This window comes from Hypanus sabinus, chromosome 14 (genome assembly GCF_030144855.1).
Source record: "Hypanus sabinus isolate sHypSab1 chromosome 14, sHypSab1.hap1, whole genome shotgun sequence".
Taxonomy (NCBI): domain Eukaryota; kingdom Metazoa; phylum Chordata; class Chondrichthyes; order Myliobatiformes; family Dasyatidae; genus Hypanus; species Hypanus sabinus.
The window spans coordinates 107,713,907-107,738,822 of NC_082719.1; the positions used below are offsets into that span (position 1 = coordinate 107,713,907).

The following is a 24,916-nucleotide window of genomic DNA, read 5'->3' on the forward strand; positions in this document are numbered from 1 at the left end:
TTTCAAAACTCCTTAGATTCTGGATTAGTTCCTGAGGATTGGAGGGTGGCTAATGTAACCCCACTTTTTAAAAAAAAAAGGAGGGAGAGAGAAACCGGGGAATTATAGACCGGTTAGTCTGACATCGGTGGTGGGGAAAATGCTAGAGTCAGTTATCACAGATGTGATAACAGCACATTTGGAAAGAGGTGAAATCATTGGACAAAGTCAGCATGGATTTGTGAAGGGAAAATCATGTCTGATGAATCTTATAGAATTTTTTGAAGATGTAACTAGTAGAGTGGATAGGGGAGAGCCAGTGGATGTGGTTTATTTAGATTTTCAAAAGGCTTTTGACAAGGATCCCGCACAGGAGATTAGTGTGCAAACTTAAAGCACGTGGTATTGGGGGTATGGTATTGATGTGGATAGAGAATTGGTTGGCAGACAGGAAGCAAAGAGTGGGAGTAAATGGGACCTTTTCAGAATGGCAGGTCGTGACTAGTGGGGTACCACAAGGCTCAGTGCTGGGACACCAGTTGTTTACAATATATACTAATGATTTAGACGAGGGAATTAAATGCAGCATCTCCAAGTTTGCAGATGACACGAAGCTGGGTGGCGGTGTTAGCTGTGAGGAGGATGCTAAGAGGATGCAGGGTGACTTGGATAGGTTAGGTGAGTGGGCAAATTCATGGCAGATGCAATTTAATGTGGATAAATGTGAGGTTATCCACTTTGGTTGCAAGAACAGGAAAACAGATTATTATCAACTTCCTCTTAAATATAGCCAATGAACCGGCCTCAACTGTTTCCTGTGGCAGAGAATTCCACAGATTCACCAATAGACAATAGATAGATAAGAGTTATCGGGAGGTAGTCACACCGAAAAGACAGGAGGTAGGCAAATGGGTGACAGTCAAGAGAGGCAGGGGGATCAGACAGAGAGAGCAGAGCACCCCTGTGACCATTCCCATCAACAATAAGTATACCGTTTTGGATTCTGTTGGTGGGGATGACCTACCAGGAACAAGTTGCAGTGGTCCTGTCTCTGGCACTGAGGTTGGGGAGGAGGGAAGAGAAGAGAGCAGTAGTGATAGGGGATTCTATAGTCAGAGGGGCAGATAGGAGATTTTGTGGGGAAGATCGGTAGTCTCGGATTGTATGTTGCCTCCCTGGTGCCGGTGTCCGGGACATCTCAGATCAGGTGCAGGTTATTCTCGAGAGGGAGGGCAAGAACCCAGATGTTGTGGTCCATGTAAGGACCAACGACGTCAGTAGGATGAGTGAGGGGGTCCTGCGTAGTGAGTTCAGGGAGTTAGGTGCAAAGTTGAAGGGCAGGACCTCCAGGGTAACAATCTCAGGATTGCTACCTGTGCCACGTGCGAGTGAGACAAGGAACAGAAGGATTATACAGATTAATTCGTGGCTGAGAGGATGGTGCAAGAGGGAGGGCTTCAGGTTTTTAGATAATTGGGCTTTGTTCCTGGGAAGGTGGGATCTGTTCCGATGGGACGGTTTACACCTGAACTGGAGCGGTACTAACATTCTTGCAGGAAAGTTTGCTAGTGCTTCTCGGGAGGGTTTAAACTAAATTTGCAGGGGGCAGGGATCTGGAATGTGAGAGAGGATAGCGAGATGAAGAATAAAGGACAGATGGGGATTACACGGTTCCGGAATATTAAGTGTGTCGTAGAGAAAGGTGAGGCGGAACAAGTGATAAGGAGGACACATGTACAGAGGGTTGGTCTGACGGAACATGGAGTTAAATGTGCAGAAAGAATAAGTAAATTTAGAAAGGACAACAAAATTCAAGGGGTGTATAGCCCGATGGGAGTTCGGGGAGCTGGGCTAAGCACAATAGGCAGCGATTTAAACAAGGAGAGGAAAAATGGACTAAAAATTCTATATCTGAACGCACAAAGTGTCAGAAATAAGGCGGATGTGCTTGAAGCTCAGGTGCGAATGGGTAACTATGATGTTGTTGGGATAACGGAGATATGACTGCAGGGAGATCAGACCTGGGAAATGAATGTACAAGGGTATACGTGCTATTGTAGGGACAGAAATGTGGGCAGAGGGGGTGGGGTGGCCCTGTTGGTGAGGAATGAGATTCAGTCCTTTGCAAGGGGGGACATAGGGTCAGGAGAAGAGGAGTCTGTGTGGATAGAACTGAGGAACAGTAAGGGCAATAAGACCCTAATGGGTGTTGTCTGCAGGCCCCCAAACAGAAGCATGGATATTGGGTGCAAGTTGAATAGGGAGTTAACATTGGCATGTGGCAAAGGTAATGTCGCAGTAGTTATGGGGGATTTCAACATGCAGGTGAACTGGGAGAATCAGGTTGGTGCTGGGCCCTAGGATAGGGAGTTTGTAGAGTGCCTACGGGATGCATTCTTGGAACAGCTTGTACGAGAGCCGACCAGGGACAAGGCTATTCTGGATTTAGTGTTGTGTAATGAACAGGATTTGATAAGTGATCTTGAAGTAAAGGAGCCATTAGGAGGTAGTGACCATAATATGATAAGTTTTTATCTGCAATTTGAGAAGGATAAGGGCAGATCGGAGGTATCAGTGTTGCAGTTGAACAGGGGAGACTATGGAGCCGTGAGGGAGGAGCTGGCCAAAGTTAACTGGATGGATAGCCTAGCAGAAAAGACAGTGGAACAGCAATGGCAGATATTCTTGGGAATAATGCACAAGGTGCAAAATCAGTTCATCCCCCAGAGAAGGAAGGATTCAAAGTGGGAAAAGGGGCCACAGTGGTTGACAAAGGAAGTCAGAGATTGCACAGCATTTTAAAAAAAGGAAGTATGACAGAGCTAAGGTGAATGGGAGGACAGAGGATTGGAAAATTTTTAAGGAACAACAGAACTTAACTAAAAAGGCAATACGGGGAGAAAAAAATGAGGTACGAACGCAAGCTAGCCAGGAATATAAAGGAGGATAGCAAAAGCCTTTTTAGGTATGTGAAGAGAAAGAAGATAGTTAAGAACAATGTTGGGCCCTTGAAGAATGAATTGGATGAAATTGTTATGAAGTGGCAGAAATGGCAGAAGAATTTAATAAGTACTTTAGATTTGTCTTCACTAGGGAAGACACAAGCAATCTCCCAGATGAATGGATGGGCCAAGGACATAGGGTAATAGAGGAAATGAAACAGATTAACATTAGGAAGGAAACGGTGATGAGTAACCATATAACATATAACCATATAACAATCACAGCACAGAAACAGGCCATCTTGGCCCTCCTAGTCCGTGCCGAACCCTTAATCTCACCTAGTCCCACCTACCCGCACTCAGCCCATAACCCTCCACTCCTTTCCTGTCCATATACCTATCCAATTTTACCTTAAATGACAAAACTGAACTGGCCTCTACTACTTCTACAGGAAGCTCATTCCACACAGCTATCTCTCTTTGAGTAAAGAAATACCCCCTCGTGTTTCCCTTAAACTTCTGCCCCCTAACTCTCAAATCATGTCCTCTAGTTTGAATCTCCCCTACTCTCAATGGAAACAGCCTGTTCACGTCAACTCTATCTATCCCTCTCAAAATTTTAAATACCTCGATCAAATCCCCCCTCAACCTTCTACGCTCCAATGAATAGAGACCTAACTTGTTCAACCTTTCTCTGTAACTTAATTGCTGAAACCCAGGTAACATCCTAGTAAATCGTCTCTGCACTCTCTCTAATTTATTGATATCTTTCCTATAATTCGGTGACCAGAACTGCACACAATATTCCAAATTTGGCCTTACCAATGCCTTGTACAACTTTAGCATTACATCCCAACTTCTGTACTCAATGCTTTGATTTATAAAAGCCAGCGTTCCAAAAGCCCTCTTCACCACCCTATCTACATGAGACTCCACTTTCAGGGAACTATGCACAGTTATTCCTAGATTTCTCTGTTCCTCTGCATTCCTCAATGCCCTACCATTTACTCTGTATGTTCTATTTGGATTATTCCTGCCAAAATGTAGAACCTCACACTTCTCAGCATTAAACTCCATCTGCCAACGTTCAGCCCATTCTTCTAACCGGCATAAATCTCCCTGCAAGCTTTGAAAATCCACCTCATTATCCACAACACCTCCTACCTTAGTATCATCGGCATACTTACTAATCCAATTTACCACCCCATCATCCAGATCATTTATGTATATTACAAACAACATTGGGCCCAAAACAGATCCCTGAGGCACCCCACTAGTCACCGGCCTCCATCCCGATAAACAATTATCCACCACTACTCTCTGGCATCTCCCATCTAGCCACTGTTGAATCCATTTTATTACTCCAGCATTAATACCTAACGACTGAACCTTCTTAACTAACCTTCCATGTGGAACTTTGTCAAAGGCTTTGCTGAAGTCCATATAGACTACATCCACTGCCTTACCCTCGTCAACATTCCTCGTAACTTCTTCAAAAAATTCAATAAGGTTTGTCAAACATGACCTTCCACGCACAAATCCATGCTGGCTACTTCTAATCAGATCCCGTCTATCCAGATAATTATAAATACTATCTCTAAGAATACTTTCCATTAATTTACCCACCACTGATGTCAAACTGACAGGTCTATAATTGCTAGGCTTCCTTCTAGAACCCTTTTTAAACAATGGAACCACATGAGCAATACGCCAATCCTCCAGCACAATCCCCGTTTTTAATGACATATTAAAGATCTCCGTCAGAGCTCCTGCTATTTCTACACAAACTTCCCTCAAGGTCCTGGGGAATATTCTGTCAGGACCCGGAGATTTATCCACTTTTAAATTTCTTAAAAGCGCCAGTACCTCCACCTCTTTAATTGTCATAGGTTCCATAACTTCCTTACTTGTTTCCCACACCTTAGACAATTCAATATCCTTCTCCTTAGTGAATACCGAAGAGAAGAAATCATTCAAAATCTCTCCCATCTCCTTCGGTTCCACACATAGCTGACCACTCTGATTCTCTAAGGGGCCAATTTTATCCCTCACTATCCTCTTGCTTTTAATATAACTGTAGAAACCTTTCGGATTTACTTTCACCTTATTTGCCAAACCAACCTCGTATCTTCTTTTAGCTTTTCTAATCTCTTTCTTAAGATTCCTTTTACATTCTTTATATTCCTCGAGCAATTCCTTTACTCCATGCTGCCTATATCTATTGTAGACATCCCTCTTTTTCTGAACCAAATTTCTAATATCCCTAGACAGATGGGACTTAAAGGCTGACAAATCCCCAGGTCCAGATGGTCTGCATCCTACGGTACTAAAGGAGGTGGCTCTGGAAATTGCGGATGCATTGGTAATCATTTTCCAATGTTCCTTAGATTCAGGATCAGTTCCTGATTATTGGAGAATGGCTAATGTTATTCCACTTTTTAAGAAAGGAGGGAGGGAGAAAACAGAGAACTATTGTCCTGTCAGCCTGACATCAGTAATGGGGAAGATGCTAGAGTCCATTATTAAAGATGAAATAGTGGCATATCTAGATAGCAGTGATAGGATTGGGCCGAGCCAGCATGGATTTACCAAGGGCAAATCATGCTTGACTAATCTATTGGAGTTTTTCGAGGATGTAACCAGGAAGTTAGACGAGGGAAATCCAGTGGATGTAGTGTACCTCGATTTTCAGAAGGCATTTGATAAGGTCCCACATAGGAGATTGGTGGGTAAAATCAGGCATTGGGGTGAAGATATTGACATGGATAGAAAATTGGTTGGCAGATAGAAAGCAAAGGGTAGCGGTGAATGGGTGTTTCTCAGAATGGCAGGTGGTGACTAGTGGGGTGCCACAGGGCTTGGTATTGGGACCACAGCTGTTTACCATTTACATCAACGATTTAGATGAAGGCATTGAGAATAACATCAGCAAGTTTGCTGATGATACTAAGCTGGGTGGCAGTGTGACATGTGATGAGGATGTTAGGAGAATTCAGGGTGACTTGGATAGGCTGAGTGAGTGGGCAGATACTTGGCAGATGACGTTTAATGTGAATAAGTGTGAGGTTATCCACTTTGGGAGTAAGAACAGGAAGGCAGATTATTATCTGAATGGTGTAGAGTTAGGTAAGGGAGAAATACAAAGAGATCTAGGAGTCCTTGTTCATCAGTCACTAAAGGTGAATGAGCAAGTGCAGCAGGCAGTGAAGAAGGCTAATGGAATGTTGGCCTTTATTACAAAGGGATTTGAGTACAAGAGCAAGGAAATCCTCTTTCATTTGTACAGAGCCCTGGTGAGACCACACCTGGAGTATTGTGTACAGTTTTGGACTCCAGGATTAAGGAAGGACATCCTGGCTGTAGAGGAAGTGCAGCGTAGATTAACAAGGTTAATTCCTGGGATGTCTGGACTATCTTACGCAAAGAGGTCAGAGAGACTGGGCTTGTACACGCTGGAATTAAGGAGATTGAGAGGGGATCTGATTGCAACGTATAACATTATTAAGGGATTGGACAAGATAGAGGCAGGAAATATGTTCCAGATGCTGGGAGAGTCCAGTACCAGAGGGCATGGTTTGAGAATAAGGGGTAGGTCATTTAGGACAGAGTTAAGGAAAAACTTCTTCTCCCAGAGAGTTGTGGGGGTCTGGAATGCACTGCCTCGGAAGGCAGTGGAGGCCAATTCTCTGGATGCTTTCAAGAAGGAGCTAGATGGGTATCTTATGGATAGGGGAATCAAGGGATATGGGGACAAGGCAGGAACTGGGTATTGATAGTAGATGATCAGCCATGATCTCAGAATGGTGGTGCAGGCTCGAAGGGCCGAATGGTCTACTTCTGCAACTATTGTCTATTGCCTGTCTGAACAGTGGCCGATTAGGAAAAGGGGAGATGCAACGAGACCTGGGTGTCATTCTACAGTCATTGAAGGTGGGCATGAAGGTAAAGCAGGCAGTGAAAAAGGCAAATGGTATGTTGGCATTCATAGCAAAAGGATTTGAGTACAGGAGCAGGGAGGTTCTACTGCAGTTGTACAAGGCCTTGGTGAGACCGCACCTAGAATATTGTGTGCAGTTTTGGTCCCCTAATCTGAGGAAAGACATTCTTGCCATAGAGGGAGTACAGAGAAGGTACACCAGATTGATTCCTGGGATGGCAGGACTTTCATATGAAGAAAGACTGGATCGACTAGGCTTATACTCAATGGAATTTAGAAGATTGAGGGGGGATCTTATTGAAACATTTAAATTCTAAAGGGATTGGACAGACTAGATACAGGAAGATTGTTTCCGATGTTGGGGAAGTCCAGAACGAGGGGTCACAGTTTAAGGATAAAGGGGAAGCCTTTTAGGACCGAGATGAGGAAAAACTTCTTCACACGGAGAGTGGTGAATCTGTGGAATTCTCTGCCACAGGAAACAGTTGAGGCCAGTTCATTGGCTATATTTAAGAGGAAGTTAGATATGGCCCTTGTGGCTAAAGGGATCGGGGGGTATGGAGAGAAAGCAGATACAGGGTTCTGAGTTGGATGATCAGCCATGATCATACTGAATGGCGGTGCAGGCTCGAAGGGCCAAATGTCCTACTCCTGCACCTATTTTCTATGTCTCTATGTTAATAGAATGTTGGGCACTATAATGTGTTCAGTGGAGTTCAGGTCTAGAGACGTTCTCCTTAACTGTATAGTGCACTTGTGAGGCCACACCTTGAGTACAGTGTACAATTCCGGTCTCCATATTGTGTGAGGGATGTGAATGCATTGGAGAGTCTAGGGAAAGGCAGTGAGCCTAATTCCAGTTCTGCAGGGAATGAGCTATGAAGAAAGATTGAAAGTATTAAATCCTTTTAGCCTAAGCAGACATAGAATGAGAGGAGACATGATAGAAGTGTTCAAAATCATTAGGGGTATAAGTAAGGTAGACACCAGTCCAGCTGCTGCTTCAAAATTAATCCATCATCAAGGACACAGGGCATAGGTGGAGACCGGCGAAGGAGGCAATGTCAGATTAACATCAGGAAGCGTCTCTTTACACAGTGAGTTCTGGACACATGGAACAGACTACCTAGTTATGTAGTTAGTAGTACCTTAGAGACTTTCAAATCGACACCGATAATAATTTCAACAAACTATGTGAATAGGAATTTAGCAAGCTTTGTTGGGGCAAGTGGCCTGTTCTAGTCAAAAACCTTCTAATGTTCTACGATCCAGTTGCTGCCATTGCTATGATGCTACTAGCAGTTCAATATATTGAATGATTTAAATGCTTCGGGATGGACTAGATGGGCCAAAGATCTGGGTTCCATACTCTAGTTTTCTATCACTCTGTGACTTTATGATGAACGCGAATGTGAAATCTCCTATTTTCCTCCAGATCTTCTTAATTTTAGTTTAATCTGTTTCCAAATGTAATTAAAATTCCCTGTCACTCTGTGGATTAGTGGGCCCGATTCTTGAGGCTAAACAAATACACCTCAAAGCAATATTTGGCAAATTTGTTTTACCTAAGTCTGCTTTTGTGTCCAATTCTAGGAATTGTCAATCTCAAGGCATCAAAAACTCATAAAAATAAGTTTGAAAAGGGAAATATTGATGAGTTTACTATTGAGGCTGTGGACATTGGTGCGCTGAAGAAGATCCGAATAGGACACGATAATTATGGTAAGCATGTGGGAGAGAACCTCAGAGCGACTGGACAGACCCTCAGAGTGCAGGGACCCTCAGAGCGACTGGACAGACCCTCAGAGTGCAGGGACCCTCAGAGCGACTGGACAGACCCTCAGAGTGCAGGGACCCTCAGACAGGTTGGACAGACCCTCAGAGTGCAGGGACCCTCAAACAGGTTGGACAGACCCTCAGAGTGCAGGGACCCTCAGACAGGTTGGACAGACCCTCAGAGTGCAGGGACCCTCAGAGCGACTGGACAGACCCTCAGAGTGCAGGGACCCTCAGACAGGTTGGACAGACCATCAGAGTGCAGGGACCCTCAGAGCGACTGGACAGACCCTCAGAGCGACTGGACAGACCCTCAGAGTGCAGGGACCCTCAGACAGGTTGGACAGACCCTCAGAGTGCAGGGACCCTCAGACAGGTTGGACAGACCCTCAGAGTGCAGGGACCCTCAGACAGGTTGACAAACCCTCAGAGTGCAGGGACCCTCAGACAGGTTGGACAGACCCTCAGAGTGACTGGACAGACCCTCAGAGTGCAGGGACCCTCAGACAGGTTGGACAGACCCTCAGTGCAGGGGCCCTCAGAGCGACTGGACAGACCCTCAGAGTGCAGGGACCCTCAGACAGTTTGGACAGAGTGCAGGGACCCTCAGACAGGTTGGACAGACCCTCAGAGTGCAGGGACCCTCAGACAGGTTGGACAGACCCTCAGAGTGCAGGGACCCTCAGACAGGTTGGACAGACCCTCAGAGTGCAGGGACCCTCAGACAGGTTGGACAGACCCTCAGAGTGCAGGGACCCTCAGAGCGACTGGACAGACCCTCAGAGTGCAGGGACCCTCAGACAGGTCAGACAGACCCTCAGAGTGCAGGGACCCTCAGACAGGTTGGACAGACCCTCAGAGCGACTGGACAGACCCTCAGAGTGCAGGGACCCTCAGACAGGTCAGACAGACCCTCAGAGTGCAGGGACCCTCAGAGCGACTGGACAGACCCTCAGAGTGCAGGGACCCTCAGACAGGTCAGACAGACCCTCAGAGTGCAGGGACACTCAGAGCGACTGGACAGACCCTCAGAGTGCAGGGACCCTCAGACAGGTCAGACAGACCCTCAGAGTGCGGGGACCCTCAGAGCGACTGGACAGACCCTCAGAGTGCAGGGACCCTCAGACAGGTCAGACAGACCCTCAGAGTGCAGGGACCCTCAGACAGGTTGGACAGACCCTCAGAGTGCAGGGACCCTCAGACAGGTTGGACAGACCCTCAGAGTGCAGGGACCCTCAGAGCGACTGGACAGACCCTCAGAGTGCAGGGACCCTCAGGTTGGACAGACCCTCAGAGTGCAGGGACCCTAGGAGTGACTGGACAGACCCTCAGAGTGCAGGGACCCTCAGACAGGTCAGACAGACCCTCAGAGTGCAGGGACACTCAGAGCGACTGGACAGACCCTCAGAGTGCAGGGACCCTCAGACAGTTTGGACAGAGTGCAGGGACCCTCAAACAGGTTGGACAGACCCTCAGAGTGCAGGGACCCTCAGAGCGACTGGACAGACCCTCAGGGTGCAGGGACCCTCAGACAGGTTGGACAGACCCTCAGAGTGCAGGGACCCTCAGACAGGTTGGACAGACCCTCAGAGTGCAGGGACCCTCAGAGCGACTGGACAGACCCTCAGGGTGCAGGGACCCTCAGACAGGTTGGACAGACCCTCAGAGTGCAGGGACCCTCAGACAGGTTGGACAGACCCTCAGAGCGACTGGACAGACCCTCAGAGTGCAGGGACCCTCAGACAGGTTGGACAGACCCTCAGAGTGCAGGGACCCTCAGACAGGTTGGACAGACCCTCAGAGTGACTGGACAGACCCTCAGAGTGCAGGGACCCTCAGACAGGTTGGACAGACCCTCAGAGTGGCTGGACAGACCCTCAGAGCAACTGGACAGACCCTCAGAGTGCAGGGACCCTCAGACAGGTTGGACAGACCCTCAGACTGCAGGGGCCCTCAGAGCGACTGGACAGACCCTCAGAGTGCAGGGACCCTCAGACAGGTTGGACAGACCCTCAGACTGCAAGGGCCCTCAGAGCGACTGGACAGACCCTCAGAGTGCAGGGACCCTCAGACAGGTTGGACAGACCCTCAGAGTGGCTGGACAGCAACAGGATGCTGCAAAAACCTGGCTGCCACGATGTGTATTGTTCTGAACTCATCTTTCCTGTTCTACCATCTGGGGTGCCACAGTTGCTTCGTGGTTACTTGACGTTAATAAAGCTGAGGATGTCAGAGTTCAATCCCAGCATCCTCTGTAAGGAGCTTTTGTGTTTTCCTGTGGAACGTGTGGGTTTACTCTGGGTTCCCCAGATTTCCCCTGCAGATGTACTGGTAGGAATGTTAAATTGGTCATTGGAAACTGTTCCGTGATTAGGTTAGGGTTAAATCAGAGCTTGCTGGGTGGCTTGGCTTGAAGGGCCAGAAGGGCTTGTTCTGTTCTCTATCTCTAAATATAAAAAAATATAGAATAAATAAACATACATAACCTATGTACTTGACGGCAAATCTCTTTATTGGTTATTGATTGAACCTCACCCTTCCTTTTCCATAAATTCTATGTAATCTCTCTCCTTAAGAGCACAAACCCTTCAATCTACCAAATGCAAATTCTGCAGAAACATTCTTTGCTAGAAGACTCGGGCACAATGAGTTCTGAATTAACGGTACTCTGGATTAACACAGAAACATGGTGATCTGGATTCACAGTGCTCTAAGTTAAATCAAGAACATTGTGCCCAGGATTGACTCAGGTACATGATGCTCCGGATTGACTCATGATGCCTTTGTATGACTCAGAAAGATGGTGCTCCAGATTCATGGTACTCTGAATTGACTCAGGAACTTGGTGTTCTAGATTGACTCGGGAACATTATGTTCTGGTTTGCCCCAGGAACGTGGTACTCTGGATTGACTCAGGAAAATAGTGTTCTGGATTGTCTCAGGAACATGGTGGTCTGGATTTATTCAGGAACGTGATGATCTGGATTGAGACAGGAACATGATGCTCTGAATTGACTCAGGAACATGATGCTCTGGATTGACCCAAGAACATGGTGCTCTGGGTTCATGTACTTTGGATTCATTCAGGAACATGACAGTTTGGACGTGTTGCTCCGGATTGACTCAGGAATATTGTAGTCTGAATTTGTGGTGCCCTGGATTGACTCAGGAAGATGGTAAAGGTGAAGTCAGGATGTTCCTGGACAGTACTCTCTCTGTTGCACAGTTCACTATTTTACTAATGCTTCCCCTGTTGTTGCTACATGACCTGACTTTTCTTGATGTAGCTTTGAACGCAATTCCATTTTTACCATGAACTGCTTTTTTCCCATATATCCTTGCAGGGGGATGTGCTGGCTGGTTTCTGGACTGGGTGGAAATCGATGCCCCATCACTCGGACAATTGCTGCGATTCCCATGTGGCCGTTGGCTGGATAAAGCTGAGGATGATGGGTACATAGTAAGGGACCTCTTCCCTGCAGACCTGCAGACCAAAGACTACACTCCATGTACGCTACTTTCTGCTACTTCAGTTCATGAGAATGCTGCAAAGAGTCTGAGCTCACAGCAAAAAAATGATCTGCTTCCTTCGCATTGTATCGCATGAAGGCAAATGGGAAGGTTGTACTGGGTTTGGGGATTCAGAATCAGAATTAGGTTTAATATTGCTAGTATACTGTATGTCATGAAGTTTGTTGTTTTGCAGCAGCAGTATATTATACTGTAAGTTACATCTACAGATAAATATGTAGTGGAAAAAGACCAAAATAGTGAGGAAGTGTTCATGATGGTGGAGGAGAAGCTGTTCCTGAAGTGGTAAGTGTGTGTCTTCAGGCTCCTATACCTCCTCCCTGATGGTAGCAATGAGAAGAAGGCATGCCCTGGGTAACAAGGGTCCTTAACGGTGGATGCTGCTTTCTTGAGGCACCACCTTCTGAATGTGAGCTGGATGCTGGGGGTGGCTAGTGCCCATGATGGAGCTGAGTGAGTTTACTATCATTTGCAGCTTTTATTGATCCTGTGCAGCGGCCTTTCTAGACCAGACAGGGAGTTTCAATAACTGCCAAAGCCAATGGATCTAGGCAGAGCAGCACTTGCCTCTCTGGAGGTCTGTTCCCAACCTCCAGAATACAAATACAAAGGAGCTGAATCTGTACTTCTCCCTGTTCCTGTTGCAGTTGTCCCCTATGAAATCACCGTACGTACCTCTGACATACATGGGGCAGGAACAGACGCTGATGTCTTCATCGTCCTGTACGGCAGGGATGGCATCTGCACTCACCAGAAGTCACTGTGCATGAACAAGCGAGAGCGGAAGATGTACTTTAAGAGAGGCGCTGTGAATAAGTTCATCATAGAGGTATGCAGAAATGCTTTTGTGGATCTAATCCATGTGTATACCTTCATAGGAAGACAGTAAACACCAAGACAGTGAAGTTTATAATCACATCATACTCTTCATCAGCCAATCTAACACGCTGCTCTGATACAGCTCGGCTTTAGCCCTGTACTTATTGAAGTTTGGAATGAAGGGAATCTCACTGAAACCCATGAAATATTGAAATGCAAGCAACAAGCCAAGACAGCGTGAACGTGCTGAGGACACACTTCCAAAAGTGGAGAGCCTAGGGCCAGGAGCACAGCCTCTGAATGCAAGGACATTCCTTTAGAACAGAGATGCAGGGGGCCAGAGAATCACAAGAAGAGAAGATCTGCAGACGCTGAAAATCCAAGCAATTCGCACAAAATGCTGAAGGAACTCAGCAGGCCAGGCAGCATCTATGGAAAAGAGTACAGTTGATGTTTCAGGCTGAGACCCTTCAACAGGACGGGAGAAAAAAAGATGAGGAGTCAGAATAAGGTGGGGTGGAGGGAAGAGAGAAACACGAGGTGACAAGTGAAACCAGGAGGGGGAGGGATGAAGTAAAGAGCTGAGAAGTTGATTAGTGAAAGAGATACAAAACCAATAGAAAATGACACTGGAGATATTGTAATGAGAGACACAGAGATGTCAGAGGAACTGAATGTGTATTTTGCATCAGTCGTCACGGGGAAGACATCTGCAGTACACCAGACATTCAAAAGTGTCAGGGAAGTGAAGTATGTACAGTGAAAATTATGACTAAGAAGGTGCTCAGGAAGCTTAATGGTCTGAGGATGGATAAATCTCTTGGACCTGATGGAATGCACCCTCGGGTTCTGCAGAAAGGAGCTGGAGAGATTGTGGATACAGTGGACGGAATATGGAGAGAATGTTTCCTTAGTGGGGCAGTCTAGGACCAGAGGGTGTAGTCTCAGAATAGAGGGACCTTCATTTACAAAGTTAGAAACATAGAAAACCTACAGCACAATACAGGCCCTTCAGCCCACCCTTAGAAATTACCTAGATTTCCCCATAGCCCTCTATTTTTCTGAGCTCCATGCACCCATCCAGGAGTCTCTTAAAAGACCCTGTTGAATCCACCTCCACCACCGTTGTCGGCAGCCCATTCCACACACTCACTACTCCCTGAGTAAAAAGCTTACCCCTGACATCTCCTCTGTACCTACTTCCAAGCATCTTAAACCTGTGTCCTCTTGTGAAAACCATTTCAGCCCTGGGAAAAAGCTTCTGACTATCCACATGATCAATGCCTCTCATTATCTTATACACCTCTATCAGGTCACCCCTCATCCTCCGTCATTCCAAAGAGAAAAGGCCAAGTTCACTCAACCTATTCTCATAAGGCATGCTCCCCAATCCAGGCAACATCCTTGTAAATCTCCTCTGTAGCCTTTCTATGGTTTCCACGTCCTTCCTGTAGTGAGGCAACCAGAATTGAGCACAGTACTCCAAGCTGGGTCTGACCAGGGTCCGATATAGCTACAACATTCCCTCTTGGCTCTTGAACTCAATCCCATGGTTGATGAAGGCCAATGCACCGTATGCTTTCTTAACCACAGAGTCGACCAACATTGCAGCTTTGAGTATCCTATGGACTCGGACTCCAAGATCCCTCTGATCCTCCACACTGCCAAGAATTTTACCATTAACATTATATTCTGCCATCATATTTCACCTCCCAAAATGAACCACCTCACACTTCTCTGATTTGAACTCCATCTGCCACTTCTCAGCCCAGTTTTGCATCCTATCAATGTCCCATTACAACTTCTGACAGCTCTCTACACTATCCATAACACCCCCAACCTTTGTGTCACTAACAAATTTACCCCCACTTACTCATTGAAGTCACTTACAAGGATCATGAAGAGAAGGGGTGCCAGAACAGATCCCTGAGGCACACCACTGGTCACCGACCTCCATGCAGAATATGACCCGTTGAGGAGCAGATAGGGAGACAGATTCTGGAAAGATGGATATGGATTTAGAACATCTAATTTTAAACTGCCTGAGGCTAGCAAGCTGCCTGCCAAGATCAAGTGTCCGACATGGACAACCTTGGATGCTGCAGTCATGCAGCAATCAGTGATATACTATTAGAACACGGACGTCGGAGTTCAATTCCAGCATCCTCTGTAAGAAGCTTGTTCATCCTCCCTGTGGAATAACCTTTGGCCAGTTAATAGGTTAATTGCTCATTGTAAACTGTCCTCTGATTAGGCAAGGGTTAAACGGGGGGTTGCTGGGCCGGTAGGGCCTTTTCCGCTCTGTCTCGCTAAATAAATAAACAAACAAAAGTTAATGAGCAAAAGACATTAAGTGAAATCTGAAGCAAATATTAGAATAAAGCCTGTTCCTTTCAGTTGGAAGATGTTGGGGAGTGCATCGAGAAGATCCGAATTGGGCATGATGGACGAGGCATCAACTCTGGGTGGCATTTGGATAGCGTGGAGATCCGGAGGTTGCTCTCCAAGGGGAAGGTCAGTCTCATGGCAGATATTGAATTGGATTGACTCTGTTTCTTACATCCTTCACATGCAGGAGGAGTAAAAACCTTTACGTTACGTCTCCATCTAAATGTGCAATTTATAGTCATTTGTAATAAATAGTATGTACAACAGGACAGTCAATGTAGCATAGAAATACAACTGTATCAACATGAACTTAATCAGTCTGATTGCCTGGTGGAAGAAGCTGTCCCGGAGCCTGTTGGTCCTGGCTTTTATGCTGCAGTACCATTTCCTGCATGGTAGCAGCTGAAACAGTTTGTGGTTGGGGTGACTTGAGTCCCCAATGATCCTTCGGGCCCTTTTTACACACCTGTCTTAGTAAGTGTCCTGATTCATGGGAAGTTCACATCCACAGATGCACTGGACTCCCCACACCACTCTCTGTAGAGTCCTGTGACTGTGGGAGGTACAGTTCCCATACCAGGCAATGATGCAGCCAGTCAGGATGCTCTCAATTGTGCCCCTGTAGAATGTTCTTTGGATTTGGGGACTCATACCAAACTTCCTCAACTGTCTGAGGTGGAAGAGGCGTTGTTGTGCCTTTTTCACCACATGGCTGGTGTGTACTGACCATGTGAGATCCTTGGTGATGTGTATGCCAAAGAACTTTTGGCATACCCCAAAACTGTTCACTCTCTGAACCCCAGATCCATTGATGTCAATAGGAGTTATCCTGTCTCCATTCCTCCTGTAGTCCGCAACCAGCTCCTTTGTTTTTGCAACATTGAGGGAGAAGTTGTTTTCTTGACACCACTGTGTCAGGGTGATGGCTTCTTCCCTGTCGGCTCTGACATTCACTGGATCTGGATTTTCAGCAGAGATCCCAGGGAAGGCATGAGAACACAGCCTTTTAATGTGTTCTTCAGCCTCCAGGCAGATTTCATTTGCTCTCTGTGTGTACTAGCTAACATTGTTTGTGTAAAATCCCAGTGCCTATTCATTTATTAGTCTCTAGCTTTTCTCACCTGAGCTCTGAACTGAGTTTATAATTTAGTTGCTGGAAAGACCTTCATTCAGAAAATATTCAAGGGAATTTACCTACATTTTGGGGCATACACTCCCTGAGGAAATTAAAATCCCAAAAATGTTTTGCAGAGATCTTCAGCAATTATGCAGATCTGTCAACAATATTATCTGAATAATTTAAAGTTATAGAGTGATAGAAAACTACACACAGGAAGAGGCTTTTCCCGTCCATGCCGAAATACTAATCTGCCTAGTCACATCGACCTGCCCCTGGACGGTAGCCCTCCATACCCCTCCCATCCATGCATTTATCAAAATTTCTCTTCAATGTTGCAAACAAGCCCACATTCTCCACTATAAAATTATAAATAACAAAGACTGAGAAACAACTCGCGTGCAAAAGTAACCAAATTCTGCAAGTAGTGAAAAAAATAACATTGAGAACACGAGTTGTCGAATCCTGGAAAATAAGTCTGTAGGCTGTGGAATCAGTTCAGTGATGGGTGAGTGAAATTGCCCACACTGGTTCTGGAGCCTGATGGATAAAGGGTAAAAACTCTTCCTGAGCTTGGTGGTGTGGGGCCTAAGGCTCCTGTAACTCTTTCCCAATGGCAGCAGTGAGAAGCATGTCCTGAATGGTGGGGGCCCTTGATGGTGGACATTGCTTTCCTGTGGCAATGTGCTTCTAGATGTGCTCAATGGTGGGGAGAGCTTTACCCCTGATGGTCTGGGCCATCTCCACTGCTTTTTGAAGGAATTTCCGTTGAAGGGCATTGGTATTTCCATAGCAGGCTGTGATGCACCCAGTCAGTACACTCTCCACCACACATCTATAGAAGTTTATCAAATACGTGCAAACTTCAAAGATAGTAGAGGACTAACTCTACAGTTGAAGTAGAAATGAAGGAATTATCACATGTTACTACAGAGATTCTAAAACGGACACAAGCCATCAGCAAGTGCAACCAGATCTCCCACTGTGTTTGTGACCCTTGTGATTCTGGGCTATAGAACATGGTCATCAGCTGCAAATTCTTAAAAGATGCAAAGTCTAGTCAAGCCAAGAAGACAGACATTGAAAAAAGCAATAGGCCAATTTGTTTTGTCAACTCAGACTGTGATACGTCCACTTTCTAGTTCACTTGCTCATTGTCTCATTCACAGTTAGGATGAAAATACATTTAATTTCAATAGAAATCTAGCAAAGTACTGGACTGCATTAACAGGAAAGTAGCAAGCAAGAGGCTATATGTTATATGGATTTTATTTAATAAAGATGACTGCAGGATAAAATTCAACTATCACAAGATTCAGAATGGTGCATTCTCTATCAACAACACGAGGAATTCTGTACGGAGCGGAGATGCACTCGATCACAACGTTCTTCTCCTTCAGGAGACAGTCACAATGAGAACCAATCAAAACTCAGTGTCTAGTAACTAAGAATCAGGATCCAGCTTGAACTGAAATGATGAAAGATATTTTGCTCACTGTTCAATTATTGAAAAATATGGGTAAAAAAAAGTACTTTTGCTCTCTTCTTCAAAAGAAAGCTTAGTTTCCTCGCAGCACACAAAATTCTGCAGGAACTCAACAAGTCAGGCAGCATCTGTGGACTGAAATAAGCAATCAATATTTTGGACCGTTTCCCCTCAGTTTTCTCCCACATTGGGTTAGGGTTGAGTTACGGTCGTGATGTGTTGCTACTGGGAGCATGACGATACTAGCTGATTTGATTCAACACAAACGACGCATTTCACTATATGTTTTGATGTTTCAATGTACACATGACAAATTTAAAATGCTCAAGTTCAAGTTTAATTGTCATTCAACTGTACTGACTAAGACAGCTGCATGAGGTCATTCTTACCCTCAACCATCAGGCTCTGTAATGAGTCAGCCTATAGCCAGGGAAGTGATCTTGCAATCTTTAACCTGTAAATGTGGTACATCTTATTTTAAGGTAACTTATTTTTATTCTTTCTTACTTCCTTTTAATATTTGTACACCTGTGCACTTGTAATGTTACTGTGACAATGCAATTTCCTTTGGGATCAGTAAGGTATCTCTCTATCTGTCTGTATATAAATACCCATGAATATAGCCAAACAAAACAGCATTACTCCAGGGCCAAGATACAAGACACGGTACCAACAATCACACAAATTATAGGGGACATATAATACCATAAGACATAGGAGCAGTATTAGGCCATTCAGCCCATCGAGTCTGCTCCACCATTTCATCATGGCTGATCCCGGATCCCACTCATCCCCGTACACCTGCCTTCTTGCCGTATCCTATGATGCCCTGACTGATCAAGAAACTATGAACCGCTTTAAATATACCCACAGAATTGGCCTCCACCACAGTTTGTAGTAGAGTGTTCCACAGATTTACTACTCTCTGGATAAAAAAAAATCCTCCTTATCTCTGTTCTAAAGGGTGGCCCCTTAATTGTGAGGCTGTGCTCTCTAGTTCTGGATACCCCCACCATAGGAAACATCCTCTCCACATCCTCCCTATCCAGTCCTTTCAACATTCCGTAGGTTTCAACGAGATCCCCATGCATTCTTCTAAATTCCAGTGAGTACAGGCCTAAAGCTGATAAATGCTCCTCATATGTTAACCCCTTCATTCCTGGAATCATCCTTCTTTCTTTTCTTTTTCAATCTTTTTATTAAATTTCATATATAAAGAAAAACATAACAATATTAAATAGGTTATAAATGCACTAGGCTTGAAGTTAAATTAGTAATAAGATAACAATATCTTATTAAAATATCATCAAGAAATCGTACAATAATCAATCAAACCTATATTGATTATACATGAAAAAGAATAAGAATAGTCACCAAAAGAAAAAAAATATATAAAAATGCAAGAAAAAATGTATATTTAAAAAAAAATAAACCTAAACTAACATGGGCAATAATACCAGTTTATATGAGTATGATAGTGTCAAAAACTCCGGAACTCCATACCAGAACAAGAATAAAAAGAGAAAAGGTCTGGAAGAGGCCAAATTAATTCATATGAAAGTGTCGAATGAACGGTCCCCAAGTTTCTTCAAATTTAATTGATGAATCGAAAATAGTACTTCTAATTTTTTCTAAACTCAGACAAGAGATAGTTTGAGAAAACCACTGAAATGTGGTAGGAGGATTTACTTCTTTCCAATTTTGTAATATAGACCTTCTGGCCATTAATGTTACAAAGGCGATCATTCGTCTAATTGAAGGGGAAAATTGACCACCATCTTCATTTGGTATACCAAAAATTGCAGTAATAAAATGAGGTTGTAAATCAATATTCCAAATTGAGGAAATGGTAGCAAATGTTCTTCCAATAGTTATGTAAAGTGGGACATGACCAAAACATATGGGTCAATGAGGCCACATCTGAATGACATCTGTCACATTGAGGGTTAATATGAGAATAGAATCGAGCAAGCTTATCTTTAGACATATGAGCTCTATGTACAACCTTAAATTGTATTAAAGCATGTTCAGCACATATAGAAGAAGAATTAACCATTTGTAGAATTTTTTCCCATTTTTCTGTTGATATATTATATTGAAGTTCTTTTTCCCACTCTTGTTTAATTCTACCTGATATTTCTGGTTGTATCTTCATAATCATATTATAAATAAAAGCCACTAATCCCTTCTGACAAGGATTCAGGGTAAAAATCATGTCTGAAAAATCTATCAAAGCTGAATTGGGAAAGGATGGTAGAACTTTATATAAAAAATTTCTGATTTGTAAATATCTAAAAAAAATTAGATTTAGGTAACTTAAATTTGTTGGAAAGTTGGTCAAAAGACATCAAACTACCTTCAGAAAAAAGATCACGAAAACATATTATACCTTTCCTTTTCCATTTGCTAAAAGCTTGATCTGTTAAAGAAGGTTTAAAAAAGAAATTAAGTAAGATAGGGCTATCAAGAACAAAGTTTTTCAGTGTAAAAAACTTACGAAATTGAAACCAAATTCGTAATGTATGTTTGACAATAGGGTTGGATATCTGTTTATTGAGTTTAATTAAATCAGCAGGAAGAGAAGAACCAAGAATGGAGAATAAAGAATATCCTTGTGCATCATTACATTCTAGATTTACCCACTGTGAGCACAATGGTGAATCCAAATCTAGTTTCCAATATATTAAGTTTTGAATATTATTCACCCAATAGTAAAATCTGAGGTTAGGTAAAGCTAAACCACCATCTTTTTTAGATTTCTATAACTGTCTTTTACTTAATCTGGGGTTTTTATTTTGTCACACAAATGAGGAAATTTTTGAATCAATGTTATCAAAAAAAGATTTAGGAATAAAAATTGGTAAGGCTTGAAATAAATATAAAAATTTCGGTAAAATCATCATTTTAATAGCATTAATCCAACCAACCAATGATAAGGATAAGGGAGACCATCTAGTAGTAAGTTGTTGAATTTGATGAAGCATAGGTAAAAAATTCAATCTGAATAAATCTGTATATTTCTTGGTAATTTTTATACCTAAATAAATAAAGTTATCAGTAACAACTTTAAATGGTGTCCTGTCATTCAATAAAGTTTGCGCATTTAAAGGGAATAATTCACTCTTATCCAAGTTTAGTTTATAACCAGAAAAGGAATCATCCTTATGAACCTCCTCTGGACTCTCTCCAATGACAACACATCCTTTCTGAGATATGGGACCCAAAACTGTTGACAATACTCCAAGAGCAGTTTGACTAATGTCTTATAAACCATCAGCATTATCCCCTTGCTTTTATATTCTATTCCCCTCAAAATAAATGCCAACATTGAATTTGTCTTCTTTACCACAGACTCAACCTGTAACTTAAGCTTCTGGGAGTCTTGCATGAGGACTTCAAAGTCCCTCTGCACCTCTGATCTTTGACTCTTCTCCCCATTTAGATTATAGTCTGTACTATTGTTCCTTTTACCTAAATGCATTATTATACATTTCCTAACACTGTATTCCATCTGCCCCATTTTTGCTCATTCTTCCAATTTGTCTAAGTCCTGCTGCAATCACATTGCTTCCTCAGCACTACCTACCCCTCCACCTATCTTTGTATCATCAGCAAACTTTACCACAAATCCATCAATTCGATTATCTAGATTATTGACAAACAATGTGAAAAGTAGTGGTCCCAGTACAGACCCCTGAGGAATACCACTAGCCACTGGCAGCAGGAAAGGCCCGTTTATTCCCACTCGCTGCCTCCTGCCTGTCAGCCATTCCTCTGTCCATGCCAGTATCTTGCCTGTAACGCCATAGGATTTTATCTTGTTAAACAGCTTCATGTGTGGCACCTTACCAAATGCTTTCTGAAAATCCAAGTAAATGACATTCATCGTGTCTCCTTTGTCCACCCTTCTTGTTACTTCCACAAAGAACTCTAACAGATTTGTCAGAGAAGATTTTCTTTTTCATAAACCATGCTGACTTTGACTTATTTTATCATTTACCAAAACTTTCCCAACCACTGAGGTTAGGCTAACTGCCCTATAATTTCCTTTCTTTTGCCATTCCTCCCTTCTTAAAGAGTGGAGTGACATTTGCAATCTTCCAGTCCTCTGAGACCATGGCAGAATCGAGTGATTCTTGAAAGATCATGACCAATGCATTCGTAACCTCTTCTTACTCTCTCTCCCAGGACTCTGGGATGTAGTCCATCTAGCCCAGGTGATTTATCCACCTTAAGACCTTTCAGTTTGCCTAGCACTTTTTCCTTTGTAATAGCAATGGCACTCACTCCTGCTTCCTGACTCTCACGGACCTCTGGCACATTGTCTTCCATAGTGTAGACTGATGCAAAGTACACATTAAGTTCATCAGCCACTTCTTTGTCCCCATTACTACCTCACCAGTATCATTTTTCAGAGGTCCAATATCAACTCTCACCATTTTACTATTTATATAACTGAAAAACTTTTAGTATCCTGCTTTATAGTATCAGCTAGTCTGCCTTTGTATTTCATCTCTTCCCTTCTTATAGATGTTTCAGTTGCCTTTTGTGGGATTTTAAAAGCTTCCCAATCATCCAACTTCCCACTCACTTTTGCTACCTAATATGCCCCTTCCTTGGCTTTTTATGCAGTCCTTAACTTCCTTTGTCAGCCACGGTTGCCTACACCTGTCATTTGAGGACTCCTTCCTCTGTGGGACATAGCTATACTGCACCTTGTGAACTATTCCCAGAAAATTCAGCCACCTCTATTCTGCCGTCATCCCTGCCAGTATCCTCCTCCAATCCACCTGGGCAGCCTCTGCTTTCATACCTCTATAATTCCCTTTATTCCATTGTGATATTGATACATGTGAGTTATGTTTCTCCCTCACAAATTGCAGTATGAATTCAATCATACTATGATCACTACCTCCTAATGGTTCCTTTACATTAAGCTCCCTAATAAGATCTGGGTTATTACACAACCCCCAATCTCAGACAGCCTTTGTCCGATCAGGCTCAAGCACAAGCTGCTCTAAAAAGCCATTTCATGGGCATTCAACAAATTCCCTCTCTTGCAATCTGACACCAGCCTAATTTTCCCAATCCCCTTGCATATTGAAGTCCCCCATTACAATTGTGACATTACCCTCACTACATGCCCTTTCCAGCTCCCTTTGCAATCTCAAACCCACATCTTGGCTATTATTTGGAGGCCTATACACGATTCACCTAACAGTTTTTTTTTATCCTTGCAGTTCCTTAAACCCACCCACAAAGATTCAGCGTTCTCTGACCCTATGCCACCTCTTGCTAAAGATCTAATCAACAGAGCCGCACCACTTCCTCTGCCTTCCTGTCTGTCCTTTTGATACAAAGTATATCTGTTGATATTAGGCTCCCAGCTATGGCCTTCATTCAGCCACAACTCAGTGATGCCCATAATATCATACTGACCAATCTGTAATTGCACCATGAGTTCATCCATCGTATTCTGAAGCTACACACATTTAAAAACAGCACCTTCAGTCCTGTATACTTCACCCTTTTGAATTTTGCCTCTGTGGTACAATTTAACTCTTTGCTCTGCCTGCTTTTGTACCCAGTCATTGGCTTGTCCACCCTAACATTCATATTATATATTGCATCATCTACTTGTAAACCTGCTGGCTCATCCTTAGCTCTGTCATACTGCTTCCCATCCTCTGCTATGTTAGTTTAAACCACTCCCAATAGCTCTAGTAAACCTCCCTGCAAAAATATCCCCCACTTGAATCCCCGTCAGATTCAAATACAATCCGTCCCTTTTGGACAGATCCCACCTGCCAAAGGCAAGGTCCCAATGCTCCAGAAATCTGAATCCCTGCTCCCTGCTCCAATTCTTCAGCCATACATTTATCTGCCACCTCATTCTATTCCTATCCTCACTGTTGCGTGGCACAGGCAGCAATCTGAGATTACTACCTTTGAGGTCCTGCTTCTCAGCTTCTTTCCTGACTTTCTATGTTCTTTTCTCAGGCCCTTGTGCCTATTTCTACCTACCAATATGTACCACAACTCTGCCTGTTTACTCTCCCTTTCAGGATATTGTGGATGCATCCAGAATCATTTCAGCCCCCACCATCTGCCCTCACTATTTGCCAATCTCCCTGGCACCTGGGAGCCAAACTAACATCCGTGTTTCCTTTCACGTCCGCAGAACCACCTGTCTGACCCCCTAACTATAGAGTCCCCTATAATTGCTGCCATCATCTTCTGTTCCCTACCTGTCTGAGCCACAGGGCCAGACTCAGTGCCAGAGATACTGTTGCTTCCCCCAGGTAGGGCCCCCCTCAACAACAGTTCTCAAAATGGCGTGCTTATTGTTGACGGAATGGCCACAGGGAGGCTCTCCACTATCTGACGTTCTCCCTTCCCTCTCCTGACAGTCGTGCATTTATCTGTCTCCTCTAGCCCTGGGTTGACTCACTTTCTGTAGCTCCTGTCTATCACTGCTTCACTTTCCCTAACAAGCTGAAGGTCATCAAGCTGTAGCTCCAAGCCCCTGACACTGTCTCCAAGGAGCTGTATCTCAATGAGCCTGGTGCAGATGTACACATATGATACGGCAGTAAACTATAGTCACGTTAAAAATATGCAGTCCAAGTCCCTGAGTCCATGAATGTTTCACAATCCAGATTGTCTTCTGCCAAGCAAACACTGGGGGGCAGCACTGACTCTAGCTTGGGCACTGCCTCGCCATTCCAGTGGAGCTCATGGCTCCAGTTCCTTCCCCTGAGTAGCTGCTAACAGGAAACACTGTGCTGTGAGGTATAGCTCTTACTATGACTGAGGCCACACAGCCCCCCCCCCCCCCACTATCTGCCACTGCTATTCGCATCAATGACTTGCACGCAGCATTCCACACCATCGGTGTCAAACAGGGTCTTGCAATCACAGGAAAAGTGACTGGACATGCA

At 44.1% G+C, this 24,916-nt stretch overlaps 1 protein-coding gene across 1 annotated transcript in view; it reads left to right on the forward strand.

The window, feature by feature from the left end:
* The window catches only part of loxhd1b (lipoxygenase homology PLAT domains 1b), a 388,496-nt gene that overhangs the window by 251,318 nt on the left and 112,262 nt on the right, over positions 1-24,916 (forward strand). Inside the window, exons 30-33 of the mRNA XM_059989781.1 lie at positions 8,452-8,580; positions 11,979-12,143; positions 12,813-12,994; positions 15,382-15,498. Of these exons, the coding sequence (XP_059845764.1) occupies positions 8,452-8,580; positions 11,979-12,143; positions 12,813-12,994; positions 15,382-15,498 (593 nt within the window). The remainder of the gene's footprint in view (positions 1-8,451; positions 8,581-11,978; positions 12,144-12,812; positions 12,995-15,381; positions 15,499-24,916) is intronic.